The sequence below is a fragment of the Lepidochelys kempii genome, chromosome 6 (assembly GCF_965140285.1).
Source record: "Lepidochelys kempii isolate rLepKem1 chromosome 6, rLepKem1.hap1, whole genome shotgun sequence".
NCBI classification, from domain to species: domain Eukaryota; kingdom Metazoa; phylum Chordata; order Testudines; family Cheloniidae; genus Lepidochelys; species Lepidochelys kempii.
The window spans coordinates 95,962,837-95,983,681 of record NC_136385.1 but is presented as its reverse complement, the minus strand read 5'-3'; the positions used below and the strand labels follow the sequence as shown (position 1 = coordinate 95,983,681).

At 42.7% G+C, this 20,845-nt stretch overlaps 1 protein-coding gene across 6 annotated transcripts in view; it reads left to right on the top strand.

Annotated features, from left to right (window-relative positions):
• Positions 1 to 20,845, top strand: part of CEP128 (centrosomal protein 128) — a 446,273-nt gene that overhangs the window by 34,368 nt on the left and 391,060 nt on the right. For 5 of the 6 annotated variants that reach the window (XR_012159510.1, XM_073349335.1, XM_073349338.2 and 2 more), the window contains exon 8: positions 15,510 to 15,626. The exons of the other annotated variant lie outside the window; for it this stretch is intronic. Coding sequence is in view for 4 of the 5 variants with exons in the window: in XM_073349335.1 (XP_073205436.1) it covers positions 15,510 to 15,626 (117 nt within the window). In the remaining variant the exon portion in view is untranslated. The remainder of the gene's footprint in view (positions 1 to 15,509; positions 15,627 to 20,845) is intronic. 6 annotated transcript variants of the gene reach the window in all.

Sequence of the window (20,845 nt, the reverse complement as noted above, 5' to 3'; positions counted from 1 at the left end):
AAAGGAGAACAGATGTGTTACGTAGCTAGTTCAACATGCATCTTGCCAATCAACTTAACACCGACATGTTAATGCGTTCTTAAAACATAGTGAAGTCTGGGTCAGGGGGCTTGAGTGCTTTCACTGTGTAGCAAAAATGTAGCATTTCATCCCTCAGATCCTTGCTAGTTGAACTAAATGGGGGCTGTGATGTTATTAACATAACCTGTGACCATATAGATGATTGGTGCAACCACTGTTATATATTTGCAGCAAATATTGTACAAAGGTTGTTGTGTAAGGTGTCTATGATTTGCTGATTATGATTATGCTAGTTGTATAAATGTATCACTCTTGTATCTGAAACTAGAAATATGAAATATAACTGAGAACCTATTGTAATTATGCAAAGTGTGGGCCATTAATGATGGTTTGGAATCTTGATGGCTCCCATCAACTAGGACAACTGACTGACTGTAGATGGCTCTGTTTACTTGTAAGTCTTCCTGTCCACCTGTGTGCTGGCAAGTGGATAATGAAGTCTTACAGTGATGTGATCATGTCACCTGAACTGGAATCCATCTTTAACTTGGTGCTTTTCCATTTAGAAGGAGGGGTGAGAACCCAGAGAGGGACAAAGAATTCCCGCCTTGTGCAAAAGATATATAAGGGGGAGGAACAGAACAAAGGGGACTGCACTATGAGAAATCCCGTAGCTACCACCTGAGCTTGAACAAGGACTGTTCCAGGGGAAAGGATTGTGCCCAGACTGGGAAGGTGTCCAGTCTGTGATAGAAGCTTATTGAAACATGTCTGAGGGTGAGATTTTTATCTGTATTCAGTTTTCTTACTGTACTAGGCTTAGACTTGCATGTTTTATTTTACTTTGCTTGCTAATTCACTTTGTTCTGTCTGTTATTACTTGGAACCACTTAAATCCTACTTTTTGTATTTAGTAAAATCACTTTTTACTTATTAATTAACCCAGAGTATGTATTAATACCTGGGGGGGGGGTAAACAGCTGTGCATTTCTCTCTATCAGTGTATAGAGGGCGAACAATTTATGAGTTTACCCTGTATAAACTTTATACAGGGTAAAACGGATTTATTTGGAGTTTGGACCCCATTGGGAGCTGGGTATCTGAGTGCTGGAGACGGGAGCACTTCTTAAGCTGTTTTCAGTTAAGCCTGCAGCTTGTGGGGGACGTGGTTCAGACTTGGATGTGTGTTTGCAGCAGGCAAGCATGTCTGGCTCAAACCAGGCAAGGGACTGAAGTCCCAAGCTGGCAGGGAAAACAGGCTCAGAGGTAGTCGAGGCACATCAGGTGGCAGTCCCAAAGGGGTTTCTGTGACCCAACCTGTCACAGGGGCATTTTACAATTGTTTGGGGTATTTTTTTCTGTTAATTCACAATAAATTATCCTGGGGAAAGCTGGCAGTGCTGTAGTTTGAGCATTAGTAGCAGCATTTTTTAGCAAACAAAATATTCTTCTAAAGCTCTAAAAATATTTTTTTATGATTAAAAGTGCATTTTCCTTTCTCCAGAGTCAACTTGTGTGTCAGTTACCCTTTTTAACTGAGCTGTCCTTTCAAAATAATCATTTAATGTGCTTAGGATGTTGCTGTTATAAGGATTTTATGCCTTACAGTATGTGGTAATAAATAATCCAATATTGCAAAGGTGTAACATCACAGGGAGACTTTGAGATCGTTAGCTGCCTTGATACTGTCCAATTGAGTGTGATACAAAAGCATATTAAACTTAATTATTATGAGGGGAGAAAATGATTTTTTTTTAGCTTATTTCAGAAGGATCACAACCTAAATAAAAGATGCAAAAATAACCTCTGGTTTGTGGAAGGGTCATTCATTTGTAAGGCCCTGATTGGATGCTCCTCACAGCTCCTTTCCTATTGGCTGCTTTTAACACAGCTCCCCTAGGGTTCTGTTAACTCCTAACAGGCCAGTGTGGGGCAGGTGCCCCATCATACACCCTCCCCATTAAGACCAACTGTCACAGGGGGGATATTACCTTCCCTGCTTCCCACACAGCTGTGCCGACAGGATGTCCCTCTCCTGCCTCAGGCTCTTCAGTAGGAGGAGCAATCTGCCTCCCTCCTTTAGGGTCTGAGTCCCTATCGTAGCCTGTTCTGCTCCAGTGTGGGTTCCCTTGTCCGTCTGGGTCCTCTTCATCCATACCTCTATTTCAGTACCTCCATACTACCCCCTGCTGGCAGCTGGCTCCCCACCAGGTCCATGGTCATCACTACCACATCCATCTGGGCAGTCTCTGACCCAGACTGGCTCCCAGACATCCCTTTTCTACCCTGTTTTCTTCTATGGGAGCCTCTATATATGGCCCTCCTTGTGGCACTGAAAGCAACCTCTTTGCCTCCCCTGGGTCAGGGGTCTCCCATTGTCCTTCTCTTGCTCAGCCCTTCCCCTGGGTTAGCTTTGATCCTGTACATGCGGTCCGGGCACTCCCTCTGCAGGTGCCCTTGCTGCCCACAGGTCCGACACACCCATTTCCTTCCTGTTCTCCTCACAGGTGGGACTCTCTTGGGCTTTTGCTTCTTCCCAATCTCTGGGAGAGGCTTCTGTCTCCCATCCTGGTAGGGTCATTCTCCCTTCCAGTGTCCTTGCTGCCTACTGGCATAACAGTCACTTGGCTCAGCCACAGGTCTCCTGGCCCTGGTGTGTTGCTTCCCCTTTCGTTCGCTGCGGCCTCTGTGGACCCGCTCCCCCAGGAGCTTAAGTATATAGAGCTGCTGCTCAGCTAGCTGGATCATGTAGGCCTGCAAGCACTCCTGTGTCTCCCACTGTCTCTGTTGCATCTGGAGTACCTGCAGCAGCAGGGCCTGAAGCTGGCCTTGCTGCTTGTCAGCTCCTTTTCACAGGGTCACTGACTCTGGAGTCCAGTCTGGGAGGGTGTATGAGCTCTTGGCAAAACATGCCCAGTGCGGATCCATTGTCTCTCCACCTTTACTGTCTCTCAGATAGTCTTTCAAATTCCCCTTGTATCAGGGGTAGCGGTCAAACAGTCTCTGAGTCCCTCACTCAGTCCCCTTCCCTCAAGGGCAACTGAATACAGGTGTTTTCCACCATATGTGATGGGGTGCACTCACCACTGCGGCTCCTCCTGCTGGCTGTCCCAGGGATTAGCTCTGCTAGCCAGTGCACCCCCTCTTCTGGTGGTGTCTCGCGGCTGTCACTTCTGCTCCTGGACCTGTGTCGCTCTAAAGACTGTGGTGTCTTCTTCAGGACACAGCCCTCCGGCTGTGCCACACTCTCTGTACCTCCTTCTGGGGGACAGTATCACAGTCCCTCAGTCCAGCCACTTCCTCAGTGGTGAGTGGGGGCGGGGGAGACCTGAGCCCCCCCCACTACTCTGGGTCCCAGCCCAGAGACCCTGCAGGTGGCCACCACTTGCTGCGTCCCCTCCGACTCCTCAGTTCATTTCCCTGGGCCACTTCCCTGCAGCCCCCAGCACCTTCTTCGCCCTTACCTCAGGGCTTCAGCCTGCCAGTCTTAGCAGCTAGCCAGGAGCTCTCTCTAGCTTCCCTGATCCCTGCAGGCAGCACAGCTCTGATCAGGGTGCTGGCGTTTCTTCCTCCTGCTAGGAGCCTCGTCCTCCCTCCTTGAGTTCCAGGCAGCTACTGAATTTATTCTGCCCTGCAGCTCTTGTTATATGGGCCTTCCCAGCCCTGACTGGGTGCTCCTTGAGGACTTTTTCCTCTTGGCTCTGTTTAACACAGCCGTTTCAGGGCTGTATTTACCCCAACCGGCCAATGTGGGGCAGGTGCCCCATCAAAACCATCTCCCCACCACACAAAGGTTAGACTCATACTGGTCTATTTGCACCTAAAATCATCCAGCCTTTCAGATGGCCTACCTGGCTTCCATATCTGCTCTTCATCTGCCAGTGGATGGATTTTCCATTTTATCTCACCCCTCTGGTTTCCAAATTTCTGAAGGGTCTAGTCAACATCTACAGATTATTTACAGATGCTACATCTACCCATCTGTGTCCGATTTGCAGATGATACAAAACTACTCAAGATAGTTAAGTCCAAAGCAGACTGCGAAAGGTTACAAAGGGCTCTCTCAAAACTGGGTGACTGGGCAACAAAATGGCAGATGAAATTCACTGTTGATAAATGCAAAGTAATGCACACTGGAAAACATAATCCCAACTATACATATAAAATGATGGGGTCTAAATTAGCTGTTACCACTCAAGAAAGAGATCATGGAGTCACTGTGGATAGTTCTCTGAAAACATCCACTCAATGTACAGCGGTAATCAAAAAAGTTAACAATGTTGGGAATCATTAAGAAAGGGATAGATAATAAGACAAACAATATCATATTGCCTCTTTATAAGTCCATCTGAATGACCACATTTGAATACTGCAAGCAGATGTGGTCACCCCATCTCAAAAAATATATATTGGAATTGGAAAAGGTAAAGAAAAGGGCAAAAAAAAAATGATAGGGGTATGGAACAGCTTCCATATGAGGAATTAGACTGGGCCTTTTCAGATTCGAAAAGAGATGACTGCGGGGGAGATATGTAAAGGTCTATAAAATCATGACTGGTCTGGAGCAAGTAAATAAGGAAGTGTTATATACTTCTTATCATAACACAAGACCTAGGGATCACAAAATGAAATTAAGAGGCAGCAGGATTAAAACAAACAAAAGGAAGTATTTCTTCACACAACGCACAATCAACCTGTGGAACTCTTTGCCAGAGGATGTTGTGAAGGCCAAGACTATAACAGGGTTAAAAAAAAAAAACTAGATAACTTTCCTGTTCTGTTCATTACCTCTGACGCATCTGGCATTTGCCACTGTCGGAAGACAAGATACTGGGCTAGATGGATCTTTGGTCAGACCCAGCATGGCCCTTCTTATGTTCTTATGATCCAGTACTGTTATGGGACCTCAACCTAGTCCTCTCTAGATTAATCAGTTATCCCTTTGAACTTGTAGTGAGAATGTCACTGTCTTCATTGTCTATGAAAATAGTGTTTCTGGTGGCAATCTCTTCTGCAAGGACAGTTTTAGAACTTTGGTTTTTTTTTAGTGGATCCTCCTTTCACAGTCTTTCAAAGACACAATTTCTTTTAGGCCAAACCCAAAGTTTATGCCCAAGATAATAGCTTTCCACCTGACTCTCGCTATTCATATTTTTTCCAAAGCTGAAGACAAGGTCTGCACTTTAAACATTCACGGGGCTTTGGCATTCTATTTGGATCATATTAAGTCCTTTTAGAGCCTCTCTTAGGCTTTTTGTTGCCTACACTGGAAGATTTAGCGATCAAGCGGTAACAGTTCGGTGTATTTCTCACTGGATTACTGACTACATTAAGCTGTGCTATGACCATGCTAAAGTCTCTCCTGCACCAAGGATAGCAACTCACTGTACCAGAGCTCAGTGTACTTCATCAGCTTTTCTGAGGGCTTGTCTACACTTATTGGAGGATTGACGCTGTGGCGATTGATGCATTGGCTATCGATTTAGTGGGTCTAGTGAAGACCCATTAAATTGACTGCTAATCGCTCTCCCATCGACTCCTGTACTCCACCTGATCGAGAAGAGTAAGGGGAGTCGACGGGAGAGCATCTCCCGTCGACGTCGTATAGTGTGGACCCTAAGTAGATCTAAGCTACGTTGATTTGAGTTATGCTATTCATGTAACTCTCATTGCATAGCTTAGATTGACTTTTCTCTTGAGCGTAGACAAGACCTGCAACATCCATGTAGTGGATATCTTCAAATCAGCAATGTGGTCATCTGTACATAACTTTTCCAGACATTTTACCATCACTCAAGCCTCTAGATTCTTGTCCAAGTCAACAACTTGGTTTTACAATCTCTGTTCAGATGATTAGCAGCTCCCTTCAAGTGGAGGGACTTCAGATGAGTCACCTGCAATGGCATGAATATGTGCACAATCAGTTGAAGAGAAAAAACTGTTCCTTACCTGTACTGTAACTGTGGTTCTTAGAGATGTGTTGTACATATATACATTCCACTACCTACTCACCTTCCCTTCTACTTTGGACATTAAATAAAGCAGTGTGAAGGAATGGAGAGAGAAGTGGCAGATGTGACCCTTCTATGCTCTCACCCAAGAGCACAAGTTGAGCAGGGGTGCATGCTGGCAAAAGTCTTAGTCTCGAGTGCATTTGGGTGCAACTACACTTGCAGTGGAACATATATATGCACAATACATCTCATTTATCAACAGTTACTGTATGGGTAAGTGACTTACTGTTTTTTTCACGGGAAATGGAGTGGAACCATGACATTTGCTGCTAAATGAAATAAGAATAACCACTAACTTCACTGCATTCAGAACTAAATGCAAAACCTGCCCTTTGACTTGAGGTGACTTTTCTGCAGTAGCCCTCAGCAATAACTAATGATACATTAGAATACTCCCTTCATATTTTTTTAAAACAGTCTAACAACTTGAAGCTTTTTTCCCTTGGCTGGGCTGGAATAGAGAATTTGATGTTCACTTCTTGTGGAAAGTGCTAGGATGCCACAGTAATGGTTGACATTATAAAAACTTATTTGGGGTTAGAAGTGATGTATATTCTCCCTAGTGACATCATGTTCAAAGGGCTGGAAAGACATCAGACCAACCTTTTGACCAGTGGAAGACTAAATTTCTTTTATCATTAATGGGTCCTCAGAATAAGATTCCTGGATCTCTTTGTTTAATACACAGGTTTTCTTTGTTCTCATAATTTAATGTCTTGCTTCAGTGGATCTTAAATATTTATTGCAACATTCCCATTAGAAAACACCTCAAGTTTCCCTTCCAGAGAAATTTCTACTATTGTGCACAGTAACTTTTCCTTTAAAGAGGAACTTACACTTAAATGGAAAATATCTTGTTTTGAAACAGTTGATGCTTCTAGTCCAAAGCTTTCTTTTCTCACTTTATATTTCTTTTATTAAGAAATATTTGCATGAAAACAAGCTTTCATTTTTTTCCAAATTCCCCTTACTTTTGCTGTTTCATCCTTATGTGGAGTAATCAGTTTGTTGTTCTCGCTTTCCTATGCTTAGCAAGCAACTCATTTAATGAGGACAGGGTTTCAACTGTAATAGGGAATAAATAGGAGTGGATGAAATCTTCAAAATAGCAAACTCCATTCCATGAAAATCTCCTTAAAGATAAAGCAAAAGGGAAGAGAAGTGCAGAGAATATGAATGAACTGAGATACATGAATTGAGTTTTCTGATGGAATGTTTTTCAAAGTGTTCCATGAGATGAAAGCTGCTTTTTAATGGTGCGAGGATAACAGATAAATTTTCTGATTGTACTTATAGCCTCCGTCGTCTTGGTATCCGAGCCGCTGACAAACATTACTGAGTTTATCCTTCAATACCCTGGGAGGTATAGAAGTAATATTATTCCCATGTTACAGATGTGGATTTGAGGTAGAAGGAGATTGAATGATTTCACCCCAAGTCTCACAGGAAGTTGGTGGCAAAATTAAGAATTGGTCTCTTGAGTCTCATGGCAGTACATAAGTCCACAAATCACCTTTAATTTCTTAGTTATCTGAGAGTTGAACACTATTTTATTCAAAGGTGCTAATACAGGGGAGCCTCTCACTCACCCCAAATCCTATGTTTTTTTCCCCTATAAACTTAGTTCTCTTGCAAGGTATAATATAGAGAAGAGATGGGGTGGCAGCTTCAGAAAGGTGCTTCCTGCTTTAGATGGTATCCACAAGCTAATTTTTTAACTTTTTAATTTTTAAAAAGTACTAAAACAAGCTTCTTATCTCTGTGCCGGGTTCCCCCCGGCGTGCCATGTGGAACTGGGGTACCACTGAGCACCCTGATCCACCATCCTGGGCTCCCTCTCATACTGTACTGCTGTGACAAACTGCAAAGCCCTCTGGCCTGCACTCTCACCAGCACACATACAGGTAGGAACATACCCATCTGCAGTTACATGCAGGCTTGCTGACCAGCCCCTGCATAGGAAGGCTACAGTTAAGGCAACTCCCAGCTCCCCAGGTGTGCACCCCTCTGAAGTATAAACCCAAAATTATACTGTCATGCGCTACACAAGGAACTGTATAATTCATAAAATTTGCCCCCTCCCTCAATGTGGAGAGGAATATGCAACAGCCTTTGCCCTGAATTATGATTGTCACACACTTCACTCCAACTCACTGGTTGAAAAAACTAGTTTATTTAGTACAAAAGATAGATTTTACATGGTTATAAGTTATAGAAAACCGATGAAAGCAGATTACCTAGCAAATAAACAAAAAACGCAAACTAAGCTTAATATACTAAATAGATTGGTTAAGAATAGCAGATTCTCACCCTAAGAGATGATACAAGGGGCAAGCTGCACTTGCTTTACAGCTTGGACTCTCCAGGTGTTTTCAGTCACAGGCTAGAAATCCCTTTCGCTTGGGTCCAGCACTTCCCTCAGTTCAGTCTTTGTTCCTCGGGTGTTTTCAGGAGTCTTCTTGTGTGGGGAGTGAAGAACCCCAGATGAGATCACTCCCTGCCTTATATAGCTTTTTGCATATGGCTCAAAAGCTTGTTCCCAAAGCTTGGTTCCCAGACTGGTCTATGGAAAAATACTGACATCCCAAGATGGAGTCTAGAGACATGTGGTCTCATCACAAGTCCTTGTAGAGTCATAGCAGCCATTACTTAGAGGCTATCTGTAGCATTTTCTGGAAGGCTCCCCAGGTGGGATTTAAGCTTCTCCTAAGGTCTATGTTTTTTCCTAATGGCCCATTGCCCTGAATAGGCCCTTCCCTACCCACTATCTAGACTGAAAGCATCTTGTCTAGTGGGCATTACCCAGGTGTAACTACATTTGAAATATAGTTACATTGGCAGTGTCAGGGTTCCCTCCCTACTCTGAACTCTAGGGGACCCGCATGAAAGACCCCCCCTAAGTTTACTTTTACCAGCTTAGGTTAAAAACTTTCCCAAGGCACAAACTTTGCCTTGTCTTTGAACAGTATGCTGCCACCACCAAGTGATTTAGACAAAGAACAGGGAAAGGACCACTTTGAATTCCTATTTCCCCCAAATATTCCCCCAAGCCCTTACACCCCCTTTCCTGGGGAGGCTTGAGAATAAACAAGATAAGCACAAATCAGCCTTGGATTTTTAAGACCCAAAAAACCCAATGAGATTCTTAAACAGACCTTTATTAGAAGAGAACAACTCTGTAAGATCAGAATGGAAGATAATCTTACAGGCAGTCAGATTCAAAACATAGAGAATCCCTCTAGGCAAAACCTTAAGTTACAAAAAGACACAAAAACAGGAATACGCATTTCCTCCAGCACAGTGAATTTACAAGCCAAAACAAAGAAAACCTAACTCATTTTCTAGCTAGATTACTTACTAACTTTACAGGAGTTGGAGAGCTTGCAACCTTGATCTGTTCCCTGCAAAGGTATCAGACAGACAGACAAAAGCCTTCTCCCCCGCACCCCTCCAGATTTGAAAGTATCTTGTCCCCTCATTGGTCATTTTGGGTCAGGTGCCAGCCAGATTACCTGAGTTTCTTAACCCTTTACAGGTAAAAGGACTTTGCCTTTGGTCAGGAGGGATTTTATAGCACTGTGTACCAAAAGTTGGTTACCTTTCCCTTTATATTTATGAGAGGCAGTATTCATAACTTCTGATACAAAAATGATGCATGCATAAAATAGGATAATCATATTCAGCAAATCATAACTTTTCCAATGATACCTCACATGACTTATTTGGCATAAATAGGGTTGCCAACTGTCTAATGAGACAAACCCAAACACCCTTGCCCCACCCCCTACCCTTCTCTGAGGCCCTGCCCTGCTCACTCCATCCCCCCTCCCTCCATCACTTGCTGTTTCCCACCCTAACTCATTTTCACCTGGTTGGGAGGGGGTGCGGGCTTTGGGCTGGGGCCGAGAGGTTCAGAGTGTGGGAGAGGGCTTCAGTCTGAGCCTGAGGCAGCGGGTTCGGGTGCAGGAGGGGGTGCGAGGTGCAAGCCCTGGGAGGGAGGTTGGGTGCAGGAGAGAGCTCAGGGCTGGGGTAGGGTGTTGGGGTGCGGGCTCTTGGAGAGAGTTTGGGTGCAGAAGGGGGTGCAGGCTCTGGGAGAGAGTTTAGGTGCAAGAGAGGGCTCAGGACTGGGGCAGGGGGTTGAGGTGTGAGGGGTACGGGCTCTGGCCGGGTGGTGATTAGCTTGGGCGGCTCCTGGACAGCGGCGCAGCAGGGCTAAGGCAGGGTCCCTGCCTGCCCTGGCCCTGTGCCGCTCCTAGAAGCGGCCGTCATGTCTCTGCGGCCCCTGGGGAGGGTAAGGGGCTCCATGTGCTGCCCCTGCCTGGAGGCTCCACCCCTGCAGCTACCATTGGCCACAGTTCCTGGCCAATGGGAGCTGTGGACTTGGTGATCGGGGTGCGGGCAGTGTGTGGAGACCCCCCGCAACCCTCCCACTCCTGGGGCTGCAGGGACAAGCCAGCTGCTTCCAGGAGCAGTGCGGGGCCAGGGCAGGCAGGGAGCCTGCCTTAGCCCCGCTGTACCACCAGACTTTTAGCAGCCTAAAATCTCCTGGTTTGGCTTCAGTAGCCTCCAAGAGATAGAGCCTGATTCCAGAAGACTCCCAGCAAACCTGGAGGGTTGGCAACCCTATGCATAAAATGAATCATAATTAGGTAATAATCGTATCATAAAAAATCACTAGGAAGAATATGGGGTGCAGTGTCACAACCTTGTTAATTTGCACACTTTATAAACCATTCTAAAAAAGAGCATTCATTCCCCAGTTCCCAGCAAGGATAATGCTGAACTGAGGTGTCTCATAAATACTGTAAGCCTTCATTATTTTTGCAAACTATATTACAGAACATTTATTAGCATATTGTGAAGTAGTATAAATATAATTAAAACTAAGCTGCAGTTGTCAAAATAAAAACTGAAACATTGTGTAACACATGGTTCTTTTAATTTTTGTTTGTACTTGCTAATTTGTAGTAATTAATCATTCTTGATTAAGTCTATGGGTGTTGTATGTACCTGAGGACAGAATCTGGCTCTGTGTATTATGCTTTACCTTGCGTTCATGGATAGTATTTTTTTTTTTGAAAGAACATATCCAGGCTCTGTAAATTAACCATTATTATTATTATTATTATTATCATTATCATCATCATCATCATAATAAACCCAAAGCAAAAACAAACTGTAGAAGTCACATTTCCTCTTACAGAATTCAATAGGGCCTTTCACTAGAATGGGCCTTTAAAGTATTACAGAATTCTGCTGACCAAGAATATAAATAAATCCAGCAGTCAGACCTTTTATCAGTATGCTTAGCTATCTAATCTGTCTAATTACACAGCAAATATTTTCATAGATTCATAGATTCATAGATATTTAGGTCAGAAGGGACCATTATGATCATCTAGTCTGACCTCCTGCACAATGCAGGCCACAGAATTTCACCCACCACTCCTAAAAAAGACCTCACACCTATATCTGTGCTATTGAAGTCCTCAAATTGTAGTTTGAAGACCTCAAGGAGCAGAGAATCCTCCAGCAAGTGACCCGTGCCCCATGCTACAGAGGAAGGCGAAAAACCTCCAGGGCCTTCCAATCTGCCCTGGAGGAAAATTCCTTCCCGACCCCAAATATGGCGATCAGCTAAACCCTGAGCATATGGGCAAGATTCATCAGCCAGATACTACAGAAAATTCTTTCCCGGGTAACTTGGATCTTACCCCATCTAAAAACCCATCACAGGCCATTGGGCCTATTTACCATGAATATTTAATTACCAAAACCATGTTATCCCATCATACCATCTCCTCCATAAACTTATCGAGTTTAATCTTAAAGCAAGATAGATCTTTTGCCCCCACTACTTCCCTCGGAAGGCTATTCCAAAACTTCACTCCTCTGATGGTTAGAAACCTTCGTCTAATTTCTAATCTAAATTTCCTAGTGGCCAGTTTATATCCATTTGTTCTTGTGTCCACATTGGTATTGAGTTTAAATAATTCCTTTCCCTCTCTGGTATTTATCCCTCTGATATATTTATAGAGAGCAATCATATCTCCCCTCAACCTTCTTTTAGTTAGGCTAAACAAGCCAAGCTCCCTGAGTCTCCTTTCATAAGACAAGTTTTCCATTCCTCGGATCATCCTAGTAGCCCTTCTCTGTACCTGTTCCAGTTTGAATTCATCCTTCTTAAACATGGGAGACCAGAACTGCACACAGTATTCCAGGTGAGGTCTCACCAGTGCCTTATATAACGGTACTAAAACCTCCTTATCCCTACTGGAAATACCTCTCCTGATGCATCCCAAGACGACATTAGCTTTTTTCACAGCCATATCACATTGGCAGCTCATAGTCAACCTATGATCAACCAATACTCCAAGGTCCTTTTCCTCCTCCGTTACTTCTAGTTGATGCGTCCCTAGCTTATAACTAAAATTCTTGTTATTAATCCCTAAATGCATGACCTTACACTTCTCACTATTAAATTTCATCCTATTCCTATTACTCCAGTTTACAAGGTCATCCAGATCCTCCTGTAGGGTATCCCTGTCCTTCTCTAAATTAGCAATACCTCCCAGCTTTGTATCATCTGCAAACTTTATTAGCACACTCCCACTTTTTGTGCCCAGGTCAGTAATAAAAAGATTAAATAAGATTGGTCCCAAAACTGATCCTTGAGGAACTCCACTGGTAACCTCCCTCCAACTTGACAGTTCACCTTTCAGTAGGACCCGTTGTAGTCTCCCCTTTAACCAATTCCCTATCCACCTTTCAATTTTCCTATTGAAATTAATTTTCATGTATATGTATTGTATAACATTCAACACATGGGAGGTAGCACTGGTTTAGTGGTTAAAGGACTGGGACTCAAACCTTGGTTCTTTTCCTGGATGTGTCACACACTAGCTGTTTGATATTGTGATATTGGACACGTCTTTTTCCCTCTCATCAGCTCTTCGTGAGGGGGAAAAACTTGGGGACAATTCAGAGATATTTCAAGGACTAGTATAAACTTTGAGACTTTGAGCAAGAGACATGCAAATATTACAAGTACATTCCTACATCTGGATTTTCCTACTTTCAGTAAATTTGTAGCAGAAGTTTAGCGTGCCAAAAAAAAAAGGCAGCAGCTAGCTAGCTCCATTTACTAATGGTAACACTGCAAAGTAAATTCTGAAGACAGAGCACGTTGGGATCTTCTCTGGCAGAATATGACCAGGTCAGTGCATCTAAATCAGAGGTGGTCAAACTACGGCCCGCGGAACTGTCCTGCCCAGCCCTTGAGCTCCAGGCCGGGGAGGCTAGCCCCGGCTCCTCCCCTTCTGTCTCATTTCCCCCACCGTGGCAGCCTCAGCTTGCCGTGCCACCAGCACTCTGGCTTGCCGCTGCTGCCGGGCAGTGCGGTGGTGTGGCTGGCTCCGGCCGGCCGATGGGGCTGTGAGTTCCTGCTGCTCTGAGCGGCATGGTAAGGGGGGGAGTGGAAGGGAGGGTTGGATAAGGGGCAGGGGGTCCTGGGGGGGGCAGTCAGGGGACAGGAAGCAGGGGGCGGAGGTTCGGGGGGGGCGGTGAGGGGATGGGGAGCAGGCGTGGGAGTCCCGGGGGGCCTGTCAGGGGGCGGGGGTGTGGCTAAAGGGTGTGTGTGTGAGGGTTGGATGGGGTGGGGGTGGTCAGGGGACAAGGAGCAGGGGGGGTTGGATGGGGTGGGGGTTCTGAGGGGGCAGTCCGGGGGCAGGACATGGGTGGGGGCGGATAGGGGGTGAGGGCCAGGCTGTTTGCGGGGGCACAGCCTTCCCTACCCAGCCCTCCATACAGTTTCACAACCCTGATGTGGCCCTTGATCTAAATCCTCTGACCCAGGAGCTTGCAAATAATCTCATCCTAATAGTGGAAGCACTTTTGTTAGCAATATACCATGTCAGAGGGAGAACAAATGAAAATTACTGAATGTATTCTCTGCAACTTCTATGCAGGAGACAACAGTAATCCCTAGGACCTGTATAATTTAAATATTGGAGTCAGCTCGTAATTCCACAACACATGCTTCTCCAAAAACAAAATTAGTAGTCTTAATCCAGAACCAATAAAGCCCTCAAATAGAAAATATTCTGTTAATAAAGTAGCTAATCTGTTACATCTTTATTTAAAAAAAGAAGACATTTTTGGAGTTCACTTTAAGAGTAAGTACATAGGGCCAGTTAATGAATGAAACCTTAACACGTAGTGTTACTGTATATGTCATTTGGAGTCTTCAGAGCTTTCAAGAGCTACTTTAATCTTATATTTTTTTTTTTTGGTGAGGGTGAATGTTATTGCTTCCATAGTTTCTAAAACTATATCATTTTCTCTCCCATACTGATGGAGAATATCCTATCAATCTCAGCATCTGTGTCCTTGCGACAAAATTCTTTAAAAGATGAAGCTTTTCTTGACTTTATTCTTAGCTGATTAACTTTTAGCTGTATGCCATATAGTTTTAGCCATGTTGGTCCCAGGATATTGGAGAGAAAAGGTGGGTGAGGTACTAGCTTTTATTGAACCAACATCATTCTCTCACCAACAGAAGTTGGCCCAATAAAAGATATTACCTTACCCACCTTGTCTAACCTTTAGCTGATCACTTAACAGGAAATTGATAATTACAGAGTAGTATTTTGTTAATCTGGTGCTTGTAAAACACATTTTTAAGCCTTATGTTCTGTATTCACTACAATTATAGAGAATAAAAAAATAAACTATGTAGTCATGACATCAAATTTCATTGCAGATTGAATCCACGTAGCTCACTAGAGGGTGCTCTCTGCTAGTGGATTCAATTGAAGATACCATAAAATTATTCTATTTTAGTTACTGCACCTGTGATCCAAGAGGGAAGCCAGTTGTTGTAGCAAATCATTTGTGTATTCATATTAGTGCTGACCTAGTAAAGTTTAATAAACTCTGATATTCAGTGATGGTTTAATAAACTCTGATATTCAGTGATGATGAGACCTACCTCTTCTACAGAGCTTTTCAGCAGTAGATCTCAAAGCACTTTACAAAGGAGATTAGTATCATCGACATTTTACAGGTGAAGAAATTGAGGCACAGAGGTTAGGTGACTTGCACAAGTTTAATTCAGTGCCCTGTTGTCTGGACCATGCTGAAAAAGGTGGAAGCTCCATCACTAGAGATATTTAACACTTGACTGGTCAAAGCATAGGTACATATACTACAGAGACAAATTCTGCAGTGATCAGAATAGGGTAGACTGGAAAGATAACGGGTCTCATTCCATTTTGAATCTTTGTGATTTTGAGTAAGAATGCTCCTCAAAGCAGTTTATTTTCCATCAACTTTCAAATCCTATTTTATAAACTGTCTTCCTTTTCTTCTCCTACACCCCTCCACTCAAAAAAAAAAAAATCCTTTTGATATGTGGAAGAAATGTCTAATTTCCAATTTTTTTTTGTGTGTGTGTGTGTGTGTGTGTGTGTGAAGGTGTCAGAGCGGGTAGAGAGAAGACTTCAAGAAATAGAACAAGAAATGCGCACAGAAAGGCAGCTGGTAGAAAGACGCCAGGACCAACTAGGACATATGTCTGTGCAGTTGCAGGAGGTATGGAAGATAGTTACGTTAATTTCTTGCTGTACTTGCGAGCCTGGCTCAGACAAGGAAGAAAGGGGTCAGGTGTCGCTTTTCCATGGTTAAAAGTACGTACATTAACTAGCTCTGCTGGATATACCACTGACAGTGATAAGCTATAGAGTCTGTCATTCCCTGATGCAGTGTTGCTAGTGTTAAATGTTTCTTGTTAGTGGCACACAGATCCTAAGAAAAAGTCTGGTTCCTGGGTTTGATCCATTTAAAAGTGTTTATACTGTGTTTTTTATTCTAAAATTGAACTATTTAGTAATAGTGAGCAATCACTTTTTGAGTACTGTTCTATGGGCCAATTAAATATAACGTACTCCACCTTTCCAGTGCTGTGAAATCATCTGCACTCAAAGTGAATTAAATTTGGTGAGCCACAAGAATAGTGCTGAGGAGATGACCTCAATTACTGTTCATTTTAGAAAAGAAAATTAGGAGAATTTTTTTCCCTGACTTTTTTTCCCCCTCTTTCTTTAAAAAATGTACAAAATACACAAAAGAGAGGCAAGGAGCTTGCTTCCAAAACTAATACATGAGAAACCAGGAAGACTGAATATTTTGCATTCTAATTTTTGATTTGACTAAGAGTTTGAGCTATGATTTGGAATACGATTTTTGACTGTACAATGGGGATCACTGCTGATATGAAATATTTAATATTTTGTCACTTTAAGGGGCGACCTGTATGCTTTTAAAAAGGCAACTGTGGATTATACACTGCAGTGGAAACTGAAGTGGATTAATTTATATTGACACTTTCTGTTTTGTAGAGGGCTAGAAATTCTCCTTAATGATCATATTTAAGAAGATAACATACTCTTTTAATAGGGAAAAAAATTATGCTTATCAAAACGTTTGTAGTACTTTGCCGATTGGAAGTCAGTAACAGCTTTACATTTCTACCTCCTCTTCCTGCCTTGTAGATAATGAGAGGTGGGTGAGAGTGCTTCATTAGGATGGGCAGGAATGCTGTCCCTAGCCTCTATTTGCCAGAAGCTGGGAATGAGCGACAGGGAATGGATCACTTAATGATTACCTGTTCTGTTCATTCCCTCTGGGGCACTTGGTACTGGCCACTGTCGGAAGATAGGATACTGGGCTCGATGGACCCTTGGTCTGACCCAGTAGGGCCATTCTTATGCTCTCAGAAGAGGAAAGTATTTCATAGGATTTTCTGAGAGAAAAATTCTTCAAATATTTATACATCAGTGTTCAGACTTTGTTAGTGTCCATTTTGTGGACATACGTTTAATGAGAACTGTTTGATGTATGATTTGGTACTGTTACCTGCTGACATAAATACATTTCCTTTTTTGCCCTTTATAAGGAGTAATGATTTACCTTAAGGACATTTTTGACAGTTGGGAATTAATTTTCAAATTGAAGACTGATGTTTTGCTAATGATGAATATGTTCTGTGTGTATGTTTCCCAAGAAAGATGTATGCTTCCATAATCTTTGTTGCAGCACTTTGGAACAATATTTTGCACTTTTAATGGCTGATGTTAAATTTTATGCTATTGCATCTTCTGGTGAAGGTAGAACAATATAATCTCTAAACACTTTGCTGAGTTAAACAGCAGTTTGGACAAAATGCATTCGAGAATAATTTTGAAAAAGAGCATTTTAGTACTTTAATCCTACTTCATGCTTTGAAATAGTGGTTAGATGGATCATTGGTAGTGGCTCATTGTCAAAGGCCCCAATCCTGAAATGATCTTTGTATGGGTGTAGTCCCCACGGAAGTGTGTAGGATTCTGGACAGGCCAAGGGGTCTCCCTGTATGGAGCTCACTGAAGATTGCCCCTAAGGTGGAAACTGAGAATTCTTCTTTCTCAGATTACTCAAGGGAAAACAGTGGACAGAATAGGCAGCAATATTTCAAGCTTCCATACACTGCCTCCTGGAGAAATTGCCTCACTCATTCTTTGGCTTTTTTGTTGAGACTGACAACAAGACGGCTGATTAAGGACAGTATTAAAGTGGTAGGTTTTGTGATGGACATCTGTCAGCTGGAAATTGTACTGAGATCCCCAATTTATTTCCTAAACTAGACCACAGAATATCCAGCAGATGGTGCTGACTTTTTGCTACTGCTGACCAGGGCTGGACTTGAAGTGAGAGGCTCTTTATCTTGTTACCAGTACTGGAAGAGCCATCCCCCCTAATTGCATATAAAACCTTAACCATCTGTCACAAGGTAGCTGGTCCCTGTAGATAGATGAAGCCCAGTGACCTTGGCCCAAAGCAGGTGAGCCCAATCTAGCTAATTAAAGATGGCTGGGCTATACCTGGGTCTATAAAGGGCTGCTAGTAGACAGCTGGAAGAGGAAGGACCGAGACAGGTTGAGCCCTAGGAAGGCAAAGCCACACGGGAGTGAAGCTAGCTCCTCTAGTGTGTCCTTAGAGCAAGGGGCCAGAAAAGCAGTCCTGTGGCTGCTACTCCACACAAGGAGCGGAGCTGATTGCATCTGGGAACCTCCCAGGATCTGGAGTGCTAGAAACGGCTGGGAGGGGTGGCCCTGAGGCCAAGGATTGAGTTAAGATTGTTTTCTGTTTGTTTGTTAACTATTGTTAAGAAAATAAACCTCCTTGACTGAGACTGGGTATGGCAGCGCATGCTTTGGAGCTGGGGTGAAGCTCCTGCCTGGTGAGATCAGCCTTTATAGGGAGAAATTTCCTTTTGGTGTTGTGTATATTGGTTTCAAAGGGTCAGGCAGGTAATAGTGGGAATGTTTTAGTTTTTTAAGATGTCAGGGATCAGCACTTTTCCACCTGGTCACTGCCAGTTCAGGGCTAGCTCATGAGAAGACTTATTAGTTCCCAAAGTCTTTTTATTGAGTTGCCAATAAACATTTTACAGTAGCCTCTCCAAAATGTCAATTTTAGCAGAATCTGCTATTATTATATATTAATACTTCATAATATGCTTATAAAGTATTGGTGTCCAGTCCTGCAGGAGGGTAACAGAACTATATCACTCTTTTTGCTATATCCTTAGTTTGGTGTCAGAGTAACAGCCGTGTTAGTCTGTATTCGCAAAAAGAAAAGGAGTACTTGTGGCATCTTAGAGACTAACCAATTTATTTGAGCATAAGCTTTCGTGAGCTACAGCTCACTTCATCAGATGCATACTGTGGAAAGTGTAGAAGATCTTTTTATATACACACAAAGCATGAAAAAATACCTCCTCCCACCCCACTCTCCTGCTGGTAATAGCTTATCTAAAGTGATCACTCTCCTTACAATGTGTATGATAATCAAGGTGGGCCATTTCCAGCACAAATCCAGGGTTTAACAAGAATGTTGGGGGGGGGAGGGGTAGGAAAAAACAAGGGGAAATAGGTTACCTTGCATAATGACTTAGCCACTCCCAGTTTCTATTCAAGCCTAAATTAATTGTATCCAATTTGCAAATGAATTCCAATTCAACAGTGTCTCGCTGGAGTCTGGATTTGAAGTTTTTTTTGTTGTAATTTAGCAACTTTCATGTCTGTGATTGCGTGACCAGAGAGATTGAAGTGTTCTCCGACTGGTTTATGAATGTTATAATTCTTGACATCTGATTTGTGTCCATTTATTCTTTTACGTAGAGACTGTCCAGTTTGACCAATGTACATGGCAGAGGGGCATTGCTGGCACATGATGGCATATATCACATTGGTGGATGTGCAGGTGAACGAGCCTCTGATATTGTGGCTGATGTGATTAGGCCCTGTGATGGTGTCCCCTGAATAGATATGTGGGCACAGTTGGCAACGGGCTTTGTTGCAAGGATAGGTTCCTGGGTTAGTGGTTCTGTTGCGTGGTATGTGGTTGCTGGTGAGTATTTGCTTCAGGTTGGGGGGCTGTCTGTAGGGAAGGACTGGCCTGTCTCCCAAGATTTGTGAGAGTGTTGGGTCATCCTTCAGGATAGGTTGTAGATCCTTAATAATTCATTGGAGGGGTTTTAGTTGGGGGCTGAAGGTGATGGCTAGTGGCGTTCTGTTATTTTCTTTGTTAGGCCTGTCCTGTAGTAGGAGACTTCTGGGAACTCTTCTGGCTCTATCAATCTGTTTCTTCACTTCCGCAGGTGGGTATTGTAGTTGTAAGAATGCTTGATAGAGCTCTTATAGGTGTTTGTCTCTGTCTGAGGGGTTGGAGCAAATGCAGTTGTATCGCAGAGCTTGACATTGGGTCCAGCACAGAATATAGCAAGTCCCAGATCTCATAGCTGTGATTTGTGCATTTAGATATGAGAATTCAATACACGCTTTCAGGCACAATAGACTTAGTAATTTCACTAAGGAGTTTTAAATGTTCTTATTTATCTGATTAACCTGCTCGAAAGGTTGAGATATAGAATATCAATATGACTCTTTGGTTGAAATCCTGGCTCTGTTGAAGTCCATGGTAAAACTTCCATTGACTTCAGTAGGATCAGAATTTTTCCCATCATCTTTTGTAAAACAGCATGAAAAACATATAGGAAGTTTTTAAAAAGTTTGTCTCTCAGATGAATAAAAGAAAAAGTCCTTTTTGTTTTCCAAGACACTTTTCAAAATATTGCTATTAAAAATAGAGCCTAGAAATGGGAAATATTAATTGTCCCAAAATGTCTCCATTCAATATTGGGTCTGAATGGTTTTTAAAGGTATGTTACTAAACTAGTTGCAACTGTATAATTTAGGTATTGATATTAGTTCATTCATTAAATTCATTAAATCAAACCAGTTCAAATATGCCTTTCAGCTTTTGTAATTGAGACATCATTTTAAGATTTAAATGTTGATTCTGGTAAATATTGAAGAAAATGCAATGAAGGCAACTGGCCACTACTTGTCAGTGTTTCACCGTCCTACAAAAGCCATCATACTAAATTTAACAAATGCAATTGCACACTTGCAGAGCCTAGCTGAACATGACTAACTTCTTTTCTCAGTGATTGTTTTCCATTTTTGAATGTTCAAATTTATTATTTTTATTCTACCATGTTGCTGTCATTAAATTGTTTTTTTTTTTAAATGACATGACTGTGTGTTATGTAGAATGTATTAGGAATATTTGTCCATCTTCAAATTTAACAGTTAACCCATATTTTTGAGTTTCTTTGTATATGATGTTGTGGCTGGTATGATTAAAATTTATTTTTCTAGTAGTATTTGTTTCCTTTGTTTCTGAGCTACCATGATTACTAATAGTAT